We start from the raw sequence: 17,888 nt of genomic DNA, 5'->3' as shown, positions 1-17,888 counted from the left end.
AGAGGAAAAAAAATTATTTAAACATAAAAATTCTCAATTTATTCATCACAAAAGAAACAGCAACAAAACTTACAACGGAAGACCACTTGTCACTTTTTTCAGATGACAAAAAGTCTACAGTTTAAAGCCACTAATAAAGCTGAGGGTAGAAGACACAAAAATAAACGAACTGCTGAGAATATAAACAGCTCTCCCTTTGGAGATGATAGTATTTTAGCCCTTCCCATTAGGTAGGTAACACTATTCCAAGTACCACAAGGTAAACGTACTTAGTCCTATGAGCTAGGTACTATTATTGTCTTTATTCTACAATGAAAGAAACTGAGAAGTTGAAAAGTTAGCTGATTTGCTGAAGATCACAGTTAGAAAAGCTTCTACAATCAAATACTCTTTCATTCAGCATTTCATTTACACAATTTATTTCACAGATCTACTAGTCCATTTAAAATTTATGTATACATACATATATATAAATGTATATACATTTATGCATATATATATATACAAAGTTTCATATATGCATACATTTATATATGCATATGTAAAGTTCTATATATGTATACATTTATATATATAAAGTTCATCACTAAAGTACTATCTCAAGTAGCAAGATTAGACTTATTTACAGCACAGGTCAGGCTAAATAATTCTGGTATGCACGTATAATGAAATACATAGCTACAAAAGCCCAATAGAGATGATGTATGTGACAGTATGTAACAAGCAAAAAACAGAAATCTTTACAGTATACTACAAAGAAAAAGAAAAATCAGAATGTCCATTTACATCTGTTGTCTATCCATGAAGAAACTTTGAAGGCTACAGAAGTGACTTACAATAGCATGCTGTACAGGCAGTGGGTTTGGGAGAACAGGAGAATCAAAGGAGACAACCCACTAATATACTCTCCTAAGCTTATGAATTTTGAAACATGTGACTTTATTATCTTCATTCTGAACAATAATATAACAATATAATCTGAACAGTAATACATTTGGAAAAAATATCCTCCAGTCTTCATTTTTCACTTTTTTTTTTTCAGTCTTCATTTTTCACTTTTTTTTTTTTTTTTTTTTTTGTACCAGAAATTGAACTTGCAGCCTTGTACTTGCCAGGCAGGCGTTGTGATGCTGAGCTATATCCCTGGCTCTTACTTTGTTTTTTAAAAGCAACATGCCAACTAGTTACCTTAAGGATTAATAACATACATCTATGGTATAAGTTCCTAATACATAAATGAGAAAGTATTAGATGATTCAAAAGAAGTGTTAAAAATGCACATGACAATGGGTAAAGCTATTTTAAATAAACATATTCATATGTGTGATCTTAAACATACACAATTAAGTTAACCCACATATAAACAAAAATTTGGTACTGCTTCAAAACCTTATCCTTTGGTGCAGTGTGTCCTGGGAAATGTGCATGAGGGCAAGTGTGCATCTGTGCTTCTACATGGGATAAATGACCACCATTTCTGCTAGTTTTTCACATCTGATACATGTGCATACCCCTTTCATTCTGTCGTTTAAGGACTATCAATAATACATCTAGCATTTTTCTGATGCAAAGAGTTTCTAGGAGGTCTTCTAAAATATTAAGGGTTTATGTTAAATCAATTTTATTGATATCTCTGTCCATTTGCTTACTAATTTTACATTAAAAGCTTCTAAATCAGAAGGCTTCACCAACAACAGTTCCTGCCTTCTAAGGACGGACTCTTTGGAAGTTGGCATAATTTGAAAATTACTTTCATTCTCTCCCCAGCCACCCTGTTTCTGAGAACCACTATATAAATTAAAAGAAGAATACTGTGCTTCCTTAACTCATTTCCTATCCTTCTCTGAGTGGGCAATATAATCTAAAATAAATATAGTCATCCCTCTGTACCCAAAGATCTCACATCTGTAAATTCAACTGAGGACCAAAAACATTCAGGAAATAATTTTTATTCATAGTGAGCATGTACAAATATTTTTCTTGTAAGGATTCCCTAAATAGTACACTTAAGAACTATTTCTATAATATTTACATTGGCCTATGTATTACAGGTAATCTATACATGATTTAAAGTACACAGAAGAAAAGATGTGAGTTACATGTGAATACTGTGCCATTTTATGTAAACAACTTAAGCATCTACAGATTTTGGTACCCACGGACAGTCTGGATTCAATCCCTATGGATACCAAGGAAATTGCCAATTTTTTGGGATGGAATATTTCAAATCATCAATATTTTGCAGCAAGAATGGTAAATAATTTATCAGAAATGCAAATATGAATTTATTGGTAGCAGTTTTCTGAAGCATACTGCTAAGTTTTTTTGAGACTTTTTCTGGATTCAGATGTAAAGCCATCTGATGGACTACTGGTTTCTACCATGTGTAAATTTTTGGCAACATATTCACAAATCTTCTGTGTGATATAATTTTCAAATTTTTAAATATAGTTAATAACACAAATAGTGGAGTCCTTCAGTAATTCCTACAAATGCAATGTTGACCCAGTTCTCCCTGTGTGAATTACCACATTCATGAAATAACAACAGTGCTTATATTTCATTATATTTTGTAAGAAGTATAAGAGAATTATAAACAGGAATGGAAAAAAGGAATCAACATACATCATGTATAGGTACAAATTTTGTAATAAATGTGATTATTATGTATACATAAAATGCCCAAAAAACTTCAATAAACTAAAAAACAAAACAAAAGATGTATATGAGATAATACATGGAGATTAGAACTGCCTAGAACATACCAATTGGTTAAGAAATGTTAGATATTATTATAAATTAGTTTAGCATAATTTATTGACATGATTAAAATGTAATACACTGTCATTCCTTAGGGGAAAATTTAAAGCAATTTAAGTGATGAATGATACAGGGATCATAATATTTTTTCTATGCAATGTAATTGTTAATTTAAGATAATAATTTCCTGAAAAAAGAAAAAAAGATTTCAGTTATCTGAGGTCATAAGTCTACATATTCTAAAAGACTTCCAAGTTGTAATTTCCAATTTTTTTCAAGTGTTTTTTTTTTGAGGGGGCGCAAAGGCACCAAACTCTTAAAATACTTTTTGTTTAGATTTTAGTAGCAGATAATTGACACTTGCCTTCAAATTTTTTCATCCTCCTTGACTCCAAATACACTTACCATGGAAAGAATATTTCTGAGCAATCAAAGAACACAAAGCTCGATTGTAATTCTAAATTTGCTGCTTTATGTAGCTGCATGACCGTAGGCAGAGCAAGGCTGGTGTCTATGCTGGTAGACAAAGGAAGGTGAAGTCGCAGTGGCTTGGAGTAAAGTGTCCAATCAACAAAGTAAAAACACAGCACGGTACCTGCACAAAGGAACCTCTCAGATTGGTGCGGGTTGGTGAAGGGATAAAAGCTCAGGTGAAGCGCAGCGTGCCCCGCTCAGGAAGGGGAGGAGAGGAGCTAGGCAAGATGACTTAAATACGGGCATGGTGATCAAGTCCAAAGACTGATAAAGGAAAATGGGACCGTTTCTCAGCCAGACACAGAACTCTAAACAGGAAGACATCTGCAGTATATCTTTCTGATAACTGAACTACAATTGGAGTCAGTGAACTCATTTTTTAAAATATACAACCACTTTCTGTGTTCTGTATCTTTGAATGCAACCACCTACTGATAAAAAATGTAAAACATTTAAAAGTGGCATCTTTTTGTGACTTCATAAATAATACAGTATTAACTGTTTTTAAAAATGGCATCATTTTATGGCTTCATAAATAATACAGTATTAACTGTTTACATAGGATTTATACTGTATTAGGTAACATAAGACCTCTAAAAATTACTTAAATTATATGAAAGAACAGCCATAGGTTACATGCAAATATACATTTTACTTAAGAGACTTGAATATCTGAAAATTTTGGTATCCATAAAGGAAGTGGGGGGAGCCCTCAAACCAATTCTGAGCAGATACCATAGGGTTAACTGTATATAAACAGAAAAACAAATGCTGGATAGTTTTAAATTGAAGGATGGTAGAGCACTTGCCCAGCATGCATGAACAAGCCCCCAGTTTTAGATTGCTAGTATGTACCCTGCAATACTTTATACTTTTATACTGTAACTTATCAAAAATTTCAGTAATACAAGTTCTAGATTTAAAAATATTAATTTTCAAAAAACTTCCTTTAAAGTAAGCATTATTTATGTGTTTTCATGTATAAAGAATAATTAATGACCGATTAAAGTCACAAAGTAAGTAAAAGTGAATCAAAGCCCGCTCCAGGCTTCTGATTCCCATTGTGTTGTTGCTTGAAGCAAAATCAAATATTTATTGAGTGTCCAAGCAAGGCTGGAAGTGAAAGAGATATGTAAGACAGATCCTTGGGACACATTGCTTCTTTTTTTTAATGTTTAAATTAAAAAGAAATTGAATCTATTTTGAGTTTCTGCACAAGACAGCTCTTTAACTACTATATTCACGACAGGCAAACCCCACAGAGCAAATCACAAATCCAACGGACACCATAAGTACAATTTCTTAAAATCCTGAGGAAAGAAATGACTAGAATTTTAAACTATTTCTTTTACCATCTGTTACTTTTTCTGATGCAGTAAAGGCAGTGAAGGAAAAAAAAAAGGATAAAACTTCTAGAGAAAGAAAAAGAGCCTCCAATTTTTCTTCAGAAAATGATCCATCACAAGTTTACACTGGCTCTCTTTCTCCAGTCTTTCTTGTCTTCTCTCTTCTTCCACACTCTTCACCACAAACACACACAGGCCTTAGTCAAGACTTTAATTTTGTATGTTCTTTTCACACACTAGTAATCCTTAATATGTGGTTACTTCCCTAAGCACATTTAGCTGGTGGAATTTTGGAAGTAGGATGATTTTTTCACTCCACTTTTCAGTATTTCCTGACTAATTTTCTGTGCAACCGCGGGAGTCATTTATTTCTCAGGGTTGCATTCACAACAGACACACTGGTGTTCAGTGTTTTTGGATTTCAAAAGAAATAACTAAAAATGCATGCTTTGAGGTCATAAATATGGTGTTAAAAGGTGGCCTTCGAGATGATTTGGAATTCTTCAGCTCTAATTCCTATTAATTTGCTTCTGACTTCTTACATATTATATCAAAAATGTTATTGTATTCTCCAAGTGTCAAGTCAGTAAGTAGAGAAAGACACTAGTGCAAAGAAAGAAACAAAACAAATAAACAAACGAAAAACAATAAAGACAAGGGAGAGTCAACAGTGTCACAAAGGACACACTCGCCAGACAGACTGGGTTCTGGGCAGTCTGGTAACTAAGGTAAGGAGTAGGCTATAAAGTGGAATCAGAGAAGATGAAACACCAAGACATGAATAAGCTGAAAACACGCTACTCAAGAGAGGTGAAGCTCTATTGCTGGTAATGAGACATAAATAAAACCTTTCTGATGAGTTCTCATAAAGGAAACATGAAATACTCAACAGACTTTGGTGTTTCTCATAACCAGACTGATGGTTCTCCTTAAAATGCCCTTCATTACATAACATTGATATAATACTAAGTATACTTAAATAATTCCATAGAGGTCCAAAACACAACTTTTACATTGTCTACATAAATTCAGAAACATTTAAAGTATCTACTCAGTTGCTGAGAGTGAGCAGGTAGGTTTAGTAGGTTCATCACTGTCAGCTCAAACTAGGGCTCTGCTGCCTTCCTGTTCCTTCCCCCAACTTCAACTGCTCCCTCATTTTTTCCTTTCCTTCTCTTTCTGTCTCTCCCCCTTCTTTCTTTTCCTCGTCCATTTCTTACCTCTTTTATTCTCCCATACTCTCTCAACAACACGAACATTTACCAGGAGTACAGCTATTTCCAAATTTTGATCTAGAAGAATGAAACGTAGAATATATATTTCCAAGAAATTCCACCTAATATTCTTTATAAAAATAAATAACACCAATTAACCCTGGCTCAGCAGTGGAATAAGGGTTTCAATGAATACTGTAGGAAGATGTTACTCACATCATTTGTAGCTGAGAAAACTAATACAAGGTGCTCAAAACTACAAGGCAGTAAGTGACTTCTTTGCCACAAAATGCCATGGTTTAAAACAAACACAACTCTGTGATTAAAAGCCAATATGGTAAAAGTCTAACCAGAGATGCCAAGCTCAAAAGCCTCTTGTGCACAGAGTAGATAGAATTTGTTTGCTGCTATTGAATCAAGTATTCATTATTTTTCTTAAAGAATCTTTTACAAGTTTATGTAAATGGACCACATTTATTTTTTCTCTCTCTATCCTGAGTGACAGGATTGTCAGAGGAGAGACAGTGAGAAAGGAATTCTAGGCATTCAGGGACTCTTTCTTCTGGAACAAGGCTGCTGAAACCTTCTTGATTACAGAACCGTTCATCTACCCATGCCAAATTCCCAACCAGTTGTGCATATGGGAATCCAATATGCTACACTAAGTATAAGGGACAGGCACTTTTTAGTATTTTTTTAACCTGGAACCCATCCACCAATCTTCTTACTTTCAGAAGAACCCAGATTTTTCAAGTATCAGCACCAGCAGGTGTACTGTGGCTAGTGTAACTCAATTCTAAATGTCATGCTCTCACCCTAAATGACTGACTCGCTGGACTCTTTGCAGTCCTGAGACCTGAGGAAAAGTTTCTTGGCTGTCCTCTGCCACAAAGTAATAAAAGGAAATACACAAGAAGAAAAAGCCTCTTCTAGTGTGAGCATGTATATGTACATGTGTGTACACTTGTATTTATGCACATAACAGGTACAGATAAATAGAGGGGGGAAAAGCAGATCATATTAGAAAATAAGGTACACAGAAATAATAACTATGAATACAGGTCAGGGGGAACAAATGAGCATGCAAACATCTGAAAGGGGTCAACTTCCATCCCCCTATCACAACACAGCTTTTTATGTCAATATTATCATTTTTTAAAGCCTCCTAATTAAAGGCAATCTTGCCCTCTGAAGCTCTTAGTACAGAATGATATTACAAAATTGATAACCACCATTTGAAGATGAGAGTAAAACACTGTTCAAAAATAGCAAGTCATACAGAGAAACGACCAGCTTGAATAAATTTCGTATCTGTTTGCATCTACTGAATGTAGCTGTATGCAAATCAACATTATAATGATCTTATGAAAATGCATTTTTTGCTCACATAAAAATACTGCTAAATAGCTATGGAATTATATCTAGATCCAAACTTCAGAGTCTATGCACATATTGCTAAATGTCAACTGCATTCATATTCATTTATACTTGAATGCTGCTTTGAGTAGAAAACTATAAATCACCCATTCAAAAATAAAAAATAAAAATAAAATGGATATGCAGCATTATTTATCACCATAGATGAACTTTATTTATTTAACAGCTAAGTAGTAAAGTGAATAAGCATTTCAAACCAAAGCTCTGGCTGAAAACTTACAACCAAACTGCAAAACCTACAATTCCCTCCAAGTATCTCAGTTCTCCTCACTCATAATCTCAACTGTCATTATATCTTTACTACCAGTCAAATTCTCTATCAGTGAACACTATCCCTTTCATTGCATACCTTCTTTAAAGCACATAATGTAACTCTCATTTTCTCTTGAATAGTTTGTCCATATTCATCTTAATTCTGTACCAAACTGTTTTTTACAAATGCCTCATAAACAGAGAAGTAGTTGGCTAAATGTTGAGCAACTCACAGTGGATCTGTTTAGTTCATTTTACTGGTCTAATTATGTACTAGTATCCAAAATTACATAAATTTCCTTTACCTTTCCTCACCAGATACTCCTGATTCTTCCATTACCATAAACTTCCTAATGTTAGAATATGACAAGGCTCAGGCTTAGGCATTCTTTCTTTCCTTCTTCTTTAATGATCTCAACCAAGCATATGGATTTAAATACCATCTATTTTCTAACAGCTTCAAAAGATACATCTCCAGTAATGGCCCTCTCCTAAACCATTAGTTTTTATATATAATCCCTATTTAACATCTCCACTTGATATTTACATGAAGTTTACATGTACAAATCTAATTGTTTTCATTTTCTGCATTAGACTTGTTCTTTCTATAGTCTTCCCCATCTCAAATAATTTCAACTACTGCCTTCCACTTAGTCCCACACCTCAGAATCATCCTTTATTCACCTTATCTCGCATAAAGTATAGCCCACCAAAAAGCAAGCAGCTTTTTCTACAAAACACACTGTGAATCTGACCACTTTGCACCATTTCTACCATGGGCCAAGCAACTATGTTTCACTAGACCTGTTAAGAACTACCCTCTGGCTCCCACTTTTCCTGGCCCATATATACACATATATATCATCTTGTGTCTGCCCCCACACAGAAATCCTTTCATAACTTAAAAGTGATCCTGCCACTCTTTCCTAATTACAAAACCTTCTATGGCCCTCCATGATCTAATCCATCTACTCTGACTTCATTTCCCACAGTCTTCTACTTGCTCATTCTATTCTATTCTTGAATGTTCTACTCTACTGTTCTCCTTCCTGAAAGACATTTCTCCTATGTATTCATACTACTTAACCATACCCCCTTGGGAAGACTCTCTGTGACCCCTAAATTTAAAATGCACCACTATCCAACACCTTCTTTCCTCCATACCCATTATTTCCTTTTTTTCTACCCACTATAATGTAGGCCTCGAGAGATGCTACTTTCCTGAATGCTGCTCCCCCAGGGTCTGGAACTTGATTCATGGCAGGCACTCAATAGAATCTACTCGACAGGTTTTCCTGAATGCTTCCATGTTCAGTGTCATTTTTTTATGACATGACATGGTACACCTCCACAAACATCTTTTCCATTCCTTTCTTATTCTATATCTCAATTTAGAAAGTTACTATCTGTCCACCTAATAAAGTAGGTAAGTCAGAGACATTAGCAGTGCTTTTCATTCTGCAGGAGACAAGGAACCCGCCTTCCTTCCACCACTCTAACCCCTCTTTTGAACTCCACTGCCACTTTTGTTCTAACCTCACTGGATCCTTACTACCCAAAGGAGAAAGCTGAGTTTTCTCAACCAGAAAAGCCAGGCTTTCTGCCTAACTAACCACAGCCCTTGTTTAAGCTGCATATCTTCATCTTCCCTCTTTCCAATACGCTGACCTAACTCTCTCAGTTTAGCATGCTTTTTTGAGCTTCTATTACTTTTAATATTATTCATTCAACCTCATATATTCTCTCCAATAAGTAATTTCCTCATCACAAATATAACTCCTATATGTCAGCAAAATAATAACGGCTAGTAACTATTGAATATTTATTATAATCTAAGCAATTTACTTGCATTATAACATTTAATCTTTAGGCAAGAAAGATAATAATTATAATTTTATTATAATTTGTCCTGGGTCACAGAGTTGAAAAGTTAGATAAGTTAGGATTTGATCTAGTTTTACCTAATTTCAAAGTTTAAAGAATAAAAGTCTAAAGTGATTTCAAGTGCTTAGACTTTACCATGCACAAGTCATTTTGAAACCATTCATTGTACTTCTGTGAAATAAGAACCAAAAACCACAAGCTAAGAAGCAACCACTTTATAAAACTATTCATGTAAAACAGCAAGGATTTCACTATCAAACATTATTTTCATTTGTAGAAAAATATAGAACTTTTACAGATATATTTGTTTGACCAGTGAAAGTACCCAAGTTATGTGTCCATTAGTAGCATACAGTTACAAATCAGCTAAGGAGAACAGAACTTTGTATCTGAATGCCAGAAAAACCACAGAAAAGTCATTTGAACATGATCATTATATACTACAAAATAGTTACAAAAATACACACACACACACACACACACACACACACACACGAGAGAGAGAGAGAGAAGTACAAGAGGCAGAGGGGTGGGAGGGGAAAGAATGGGATAAAGGAAGAATTAAGATGTGTCATAGACAAGTACCAAGTCACCACGATGAGTGTAATCCCTTTGTACTGCAAACATGTACCAATAAAACAGATACACAAAAGTCATCCGATATATTCAACATGACCTCTGGGATGGATTACATCATGATGCCTTTCCATCTGATAATTATTATGCTGCTAATCTTTGCCCTTCTTAGCAGAGATTCATTTCACTGACCTTTTCATTTTGAGTTGCGTCCCTGGCTTTGCACACAGCATCCACCCAAAGGTGACTTTGATGGAGCCTCTCAAGGCAGCCCCAGCAGGTCTCCATAAAAGTGGCCTCGGGGTTCTTTCCAATGCGACCCAGACTGAGTTGCCATGGTAAACAACCAGGCAGAATGCTATATTCAGTTTTCTGCCAGGGTCGCCATAGTGACTACAAAGGACTGCTCTAGAGAAGGACCTCACAAGGGCGGGTTTCCATGGTGACCCCATCCTGCATATTTCTAAACAACTTCCCCTCAGTTGTTCTGTAACCAATCATGCCAAATTCATTTTTAGAGCAATTATGGACAGATTTTTTTCTTCCCAAAGACACCATCATAACTCACAATGACTTAGAGAGATGGCCTATAGACAATTTGACCAATTTAAACTATAAATGGTAACATTCACAAATCATTAAATCAGCCCAGATACATTTTAGTTAGGACTTGTTTTGATAAGTAATAAAAAAATAACTGTAATCATTCTATGAAGTGTGTTTACTTGAAATCTTAATTAAAAATAACTCATAAAATATAGAATAATTAAAACTTCAAATTTCTGCAATCACAGCAGCTGTTTAAGTACAAACATAAAGGACATGACACACACAAATGAAGTCATAATATACACAGTGATCAATATTTTATGAGATATCAAGGATACTTTTGTAGATCAGAAGACAAATGTTTGTAAATCAAATTAAAAATATACAATATATATATATATAACATATATTTATATAGTCATATAAGTATATGCATATAAGTATATAATATTTGGGAAATCCTAGTTATGCCATTTTTCTGGCTTTGTGATTTTAACAACCCACCTAATTTTCCTTCCATTTTAAATATGTTATGACCATGTACCAACAATGATCATTGTGTAATTCAGGTATGTGATCATATGTATTTTAAACATGTACTAATAAAAAGTGAAAAATATCAACTTCTCCTCCTTTAAAAAATATGAATATAGACCATTCTGAAGATATTTTACTTATTTATTTTGGAGACAAGGTCTTGCTATGTAATTTAGGTTGGGCTTGAACTCTGTGTAGTCCAATCCAGTCTAAAACTCAGAGTGATCCTCTTACCTCAGCCGCCCAAGCACTGAGACTACAAACGTGTGCCATCATAGCCAGCTGAAGGTGCTTGGATTGTAAGTCATGTTGCTGTTCTCTTGAAATTTTGAAATACTAAGCTTTATATAATATTTAATCAAGGGCAAAGTTTTATCTACCCACTAATTTAAACCTTTACTATTATCTAACAAAAAACAAATTTTAAAGTTCAAATAGTACAATTAAAGTTTCTATACATGAGCCTGCTCTATTTTGCTCCTTCTAAGTGATTGAAAAAAAAATGTATATAAATGTGATGAAAAAAGGTTTAATCTTGAGTTCCTTCTCTTCATCCTGAGGTAAAATATGATTTTTTTCCTTGAACACTAATTCTTCCAATTCTAATTTTCTATTATTTTTCTCTCCTACATTCCTCTCTCCCCCTCTGTCCACAGCAGTCTACCACACCTTACTCACATGAAACGTGAGTATAATTTACCAACACTTGTTATTGAAGTCTCAGGTTCTGCCCAAAGCCAGGTCTGCATAGATCTCTTGCTTCAATGATCCAATCGGTTTCATGGATCAGAGTAGTCACTGTGATCAGCACTCTTTCTCTAAGTGTCTACTGAGTGACCATGAACAGCAGGTGCTGTTCTAGGGGCTGGGGACGTTTCAGTCAACAAACCACTACTTCCTGCATTAAGATATTTAGATTATGGAGGACAGAGAAAGAGAAACATTATATAAACACAATCAATGTATCATGTTGTGAAATAATTAAAAATAGGGATAAAATTAAAACAGGGGGGATGGGTGACAGTCTCAGTCAAGTAAGGTGGAGCAGCATAGTAGAGATTTACAGCGGGCTTTTCAGGGACTCCCTCAGTTACCTGAAGCAAATGTGTTCAAACTGTATCCAATGCCCACCTAAATCTTTAAAAGCAAAGTTGAAGTATTCTTCACTCAACAGAAGTTGATGAGAGCAACAGTCACCTTTCTCACTTCCATTCTCATTCTCTGAGATGCAGCCTGGCTCAAGGCTGGAAAGAGACCCCTTCACCATAAGCACTCACAAGATGCTTAATGCTTAAGAGAAAGCTTGGTAACATTTACTCAGTGCTTACAGACAATCATATAATGAATACCATGCTGCTAATAAGAATTTTAGACAACTACCTCTAAATTATTCTATCTTAAAAACCTACCAGATCGGCATCTGCCTTTTTATAGGTCAAAGCTTCAACTTTGGAATCCAGTTCTGCTTGTATTTGGTCTCTTCTTTTCATAACATCCTTTACATTAAAACAAGGATAAAACAAGTTTTACTTAGGTTAATTAAAATATTTATAACAAAAATATACATTTCTGAGTAAAAACAATCATCAGGAATATATTCTCTACATAAAAAGTTGGTTTCCTTACTCTTAAAATCTAAACAATAAGTGAATTACTTGAGAATACTTTTTATAAACCTTTCATTAGTTTTCTTCATGCATATTTCACCACTTTAAAGTATTGCATGTATGTTTAATACTTGAAAGAACAGTCTTCAGAAAAAGAAAGAACACCACAAACAAGTCACCCAGGGACTGGAATCTCATGGAGCAGCTGGAGTAACAGGGCCATGACCTCGAAATATCCAGGCAGTGCAAACCCTCTTACATGACCCCAAAGGGACACTTAATTGAGCAGAAAATTTCAGCAGGAATCAGGAAACTGAAATGTGCATTCACAATGTAATCATTTTATTTAAACTCCAATTGTATAAATACTTATCAATTAGCAACACCTATTTTTTATAGTTCCATCTTATTTTCTTAACCAGAATTTCAATATTTTTAAACTTAAAACACTCTTGTGAAGCAATGTTAATGCACAATCAATCTGTCTTTACTAATTTTTTCCAATCTTTTTCTTTTGGTGATTCACTTTTGTTAGACTTTACATACATATGAATTCTTTTTTATTTGTAGTTATCTTTCATTAGTATTCACAATACTCATAATAAAATTTTAACAATATAAATGGACTAGGTAGATTAAGGAGATAATAAAATAGAATCTGGGTAAGTGAACAAGTCAAATAGTGAGCAAGTGTAGGACACAGACGGAAGGGCCTCAGACAGATACAGACCCTCTGAGGGTTTTACAAAGAGACAATCTAAACAAGAATCAGTTTCATCGTTGTCATAAGATGGTTCTATAGCATTTGAATGAGAACTTAGAGATACATAATAGTATTCAGAGGACCACCAGTCTAGTTTTGCATCTAGCAGAAATCATGCTTAAAATATTCAAGAGGTTAATATTTTCCTTCATTTCAAATAACTCAATAAAAAATTTAATTAATCATCACAAATCTCTTTAAATTTACTTCACTGTGTAATGTGTCATTAATGTCAAAAATTCCTGCCTCTCTCTAATCCAAATGATTCATCCTGTAATTTAGTCTTACATATTTAAAATCTGTTCTGTAAAGTTAGAAATACTCTAAGAGATTGCTTCATAAGATAATTAGTGAAAAGTATATAAATTTAACCATTTTTATCAAAGAATTATTCATATTTAAGCTCAAACTGAAGAAAACATCTCAATGTAAAACAAAACTAGAAATACAATGTAAATACTACTGATTACCATAGAAATTCATAAAGTTATTCCATTGAGGCCCACACAGTAATTTTTGTAGTTGTGATAATTTTTGCACACCTTTAACAACATAAGATTTCACTTGCATAATATCCATCTTGACATAAGATAAGGAAAAACACTACCTAATCAAGGAAAAAGGATACACAAATAAGGTCTCTCTGAAGAGCCGCACAGGGGAGATCATTAATGAAATAAAATCAGAAGATGTGGCCAAAGAGATTAATTGAGAAAACCATAAGACTCTTCAACAATGAAATTTACAAGGTTTTGGGAAGAAAGTAAGATTTATTTACAGGAGGATTCCAGAAAAGTCAAGTAACAACAGAAGTCTGAAATATGCATATGCTGTTTAATAACTCTTGCAAAAAAAAAGCCTGAGCATGGTAAACAAAGGGCAAGCAGAGCTTATGCTGAAAAACTAAGATATTTTCCTTACCAATATTGAGTTAAAATTAAAAATCTCCAGAAATCAAGAACACATAACACCAAAAACAAGACAGGACTCAAATTATAAATGGCAGGAAGGGCTATACATCTAAATGCAAGCCGACTTCTGTCTTTACTCTCTCCCCAAAACATTCAAGATCAGAGAATGACTGTGCAAACTACTATGGGCACAGGATAATACTTCATGAAAAACATTAGCTTTGCAGATAGAATTGCTAAACTCCAAATATCTGGAAACTTTAATGAGAAAGTAAAATGCAAAACTTTGAATAACAGGAATAAAAGCCCTTTCAAATAGTGAAAGAAAACCATTTTAACTTGAAGGATTTCCTTTTGTAGCAACTAGAAGGCAAAATAAACATCAAAATCCTACTCAAGTACTTTCCACATAATGGTACCAAATCAGATGTACCTTAAAGTGTTTTGAAAAACAACTCTCATGAAAAGAAACTGCCAAAGCACTAAAAGTTGTTTTAAAATTTTAAAAAGCCTGAAAAACACTGTATTTCCTAAGTAAATCTTGACTGGGGATGTTTCTACGCTAATCATAAATTTTTGCTGATATTATTAAGTGCTCCTTCCTTTTATCAGTATGTTCTTCCATTCGCCTACTCATGTACACAGTGAAAAAATACTTGTTGATCATCTATGCACAAAACAGTGAGAAAAGCAGTGGCAAAAACAGATATTAAAAATTGACATTATAAAAATTAGAATCAAGTTAGGTACTGTATACAATTGTAATTAGATGTTCTTACCATTAACATCTCACTATAAAGCACGTATTCATGCACCACAGGAAGCAAGACCTCAGAGAGTCCAGACATCCGCTTTTCAGTGGCCTTACAGCAATTATCAATGCAACTGGCAATACCTTTCAGAGTATCGACCAGATCTTCTTCTGAAGCAGACCACAGAACATAAATTGGGCCATATTCTTTCATTTCATCAAAATATTCTAAAACAATAATTAATGACTTCATGAGTTCACTGATTTACAAGTAAGTATGTTTGCTGATTCAACCATCTATTTTTAATGTAAGTAAATGAACTCTAAGGACTTAGAAAAGAATCATCAAGGAATACTCTAACTCACTAAATTTTTTTTTACCAAAAAAGCTCAGAAGGTAACAGAAGGAATACTAATAGAAAATGTGGGGGAAAACGATTCTAATGTATAGTTCTGCAATTTTTGAACAAACCTGACGGTAGTACCATTTCCTATCACCACAACCAAAATAAATGACTAGAAAATAGAGAATGTCTATTTCCTGGATCACCATTTCTTTAAGATATGGTTCGTGTTGAATGGTTGATACTGACTTCATACAAACACATCCAAAATCCTAAACTCAGAAACCATCCAATGGTGGCACATGCTTGCAATCCCAGCACTCGGGAGGGTGAGGCAGAGGTTTGCTTTGAGTTGGAGGCTAGTTTGAGCTGCATATCATGACTTTTCCTCAAATAAAACAAAACAAAATCTTAAGCTCAAGGCTTACTTTACTACTATTATCTATGTACAGGGGCTCAAATAGATACTGACTGACAGAAACAAATGAAGACTGTCAAAGACTATCTTCAAAATCATTTAGGAATCAGAGATTTTTCACTTCACAGTTGGGCATAAATTGTGCCTTGAAGGTAAAATTCTAATGACTGCAGCTATATTAAATTAGTAAATGTGAAGATTCAAAAGAAATTACACAGCTTATCAGCAATACTACGTACCTCTTTCTTCTTTGTAAATCCTCTGAGATATTTTATCTATTAAATTAATCTTCTGGCTAAATATTTCAATAAAGTTATTCATTTCCATGAAGTCCTCTGGGCGGTTTTTCACCCCTCTCAAAGAGGACGCCATGGCTCTGACCGTTTGCCCCACCCTGCTCAGCAATCCGGGTCCTTGCTTCTTGTGAGATGAGAGCTCCTAGAAAAGAAAAATAGCACGCCTGTGATGAATCAAGTAAACATCCAAAGGCTCAATAAAAAAAGGACACCTAATTAGGAGAGTAAGGTAAAGATAATGAAACTCTTCATATACACTTTTTCAAGGTTAGTTCAAAGGAGATGAGTGTCATTATTTGCAAGAGTCTCTCCTCCAAATCTCAATCCTGGGGAAATATTCCTTCTCAAAGGATTAATTTAAACCTGGTGGACAGACTTTTCTTAGAGCATCAACCTTTCAAAGAATACAGTTTACAGAGGAAACACTGCTCAAGAAGATACTAGTGAAGAAGAGAGGATGATCTGCATTTTCCAACAGGAACTTAATGAAACATGATGGAGAGATTTGTCAGGGCCTACATTACTTCCTGCAAAAAGTGGAAAACATCATTACTTCTTTAGCTATAATAATAGCTGACATTTATTGAGAACTTAATACATTTCAGCACTGTGTTGACATTTTTATATATATAATGCACAGTAAACCTATTAGGTAGGTTCTGTTATTACCCTCATTACACAAAAGAAACATAGCAAGGTTATGAAACTTGTTCAAGACCTAAGAGCAGTTAAGTAAGTGGTAAGGCAGTATTAGAATCCCAGCAACGGGACTGCAGTGGCCTCCCTGTTAATCATGAGCCTGCTCTGCCTCCTTAACATCATTAGAATAGTGTGTAAATTGTGGGTAAATTGTGAAGTGGGTAAATTGTGACACCACCTCCACTGGCTGGCTGCCTGCAGAGACACATTTTTAATAAGACATGCAACTAGTTATTTCAGATTTCACCCAGGAAGGACAGCCACAGGCTTGCAAAACAGAGGAAATGCCATAAAGAGATGCACTAGATACAAAGTATCCCTTCAGAAAGGTGGCATGTTTTAAAAAAACAAATAAGACAAGAGACCAGCCTGGTGATGACTCTAGCATTCTTGGAAACTAGGTTTAGATTAAACCAGGAGATTAGGGTGTGGCAAAATTGGCAAGATCTGTTAATTACAAAATCTTAGGACTACAGCCCAGAACAGTTTGCAAAGCCCTTACTTCTTGTGACTTGGACTTCTTTTGAGAACTTCAGCAGGTTTTCAACAGAATGGCCTAGACCTGACATCTGCTGGAGGACTAGGTGACTCAAAAGGGACAGACCACACTGAGGTCTCTGCTACAGTGTTCTCTCATATAGCCCACTCTCTCCTGTAGATTATAGTTCTTCTACTGTTTTATGTGACCCAAATTCACTCTGCAGAGCCTGCTTCTTTTCCTACCTTTAATAAACACAAAATTTTGCTACCTTTTGTGCTTGTCTTGACAACTTCTTTGCTCAGGGCAAAAAAGAACCTAGAAACTACCTCCAGAACCTACAGGTACCTCCAGCACCCCAAAACCCAGAAGTTGAAGAGTAACACACCAGAAATAAGTCTTAAAGAATAATACTAATCACCTGATTCACAGATTCAAACATCATGTATTATTTACCTAAATATTTAAAAACATATTGAAAACTTCTCCAGTTTTTTTTTTATTTCTTGAAAATCTTAAACATAGAGGTATTTATGGATCTTAAAGATACATAACTATAGATAGATATGATGTAATCTTACAGACACCTATC

The 17,888-nt window shown here is 34.5% G+C and overlaps 1 protein-coding gene across 2 annotated transcripts in view; it reads right to left on the bottom strand.

Annotated features, from left to right (window-relative positions):
- The window catches only part of Snx7 (sorting nexin 7), a 75,870-nt gene that overhangs the window by 28,808 nt on the left and 29,174 nt on the right, over positions 1-17,888 (bottom strand). For both annotated transcript variants that reach the window (XR_010049277.1, XM_003479168.5), the window contains exons 5-7: positions 16,063-16,261; positions 15,090-15,289; positions 12,439-12,525 (exon numbers count right to left, since the gene is read on the bottom strand). Coding sequence is in view for 1 of the 2 variants with exons in the window: in XM_003479168.5 (XP_003479216.1) it covers positions 12,439-12,525; positions 15,090-15,289; positions 16,063-16,261 (486 nt within the window). In the remaining variant the exon portion in view is untranslated. The remainder of the gene's footprint in view (positions 1-12,438; positions 12,526-15,089; positions 15,290-16,062; positions 16,262-17,888) is intronic.

The sequence above is a fragment of the Cavia porcellus genome, unplaced genomic scaffold, assembly GCF_034190915.1.
Source record: "Cavia porcellus strain 051 isolate PalLab524CR breed Dunkin Hartley unplaced genomic scaffold, mCavPor4.1 scaffold_1, whole genome shotgun sequence".
In the NCBI taxonomy this organism is placed as follows: domain Eukaryota; kingdom Metazoa; phylum Chordata; class Mammalia; order Rodentia; family Caviidae; genus Cavia; species Cavia porcellus.
This window is presented reverse-complemented; position numbering and strand designations above follow the sequence as displayed.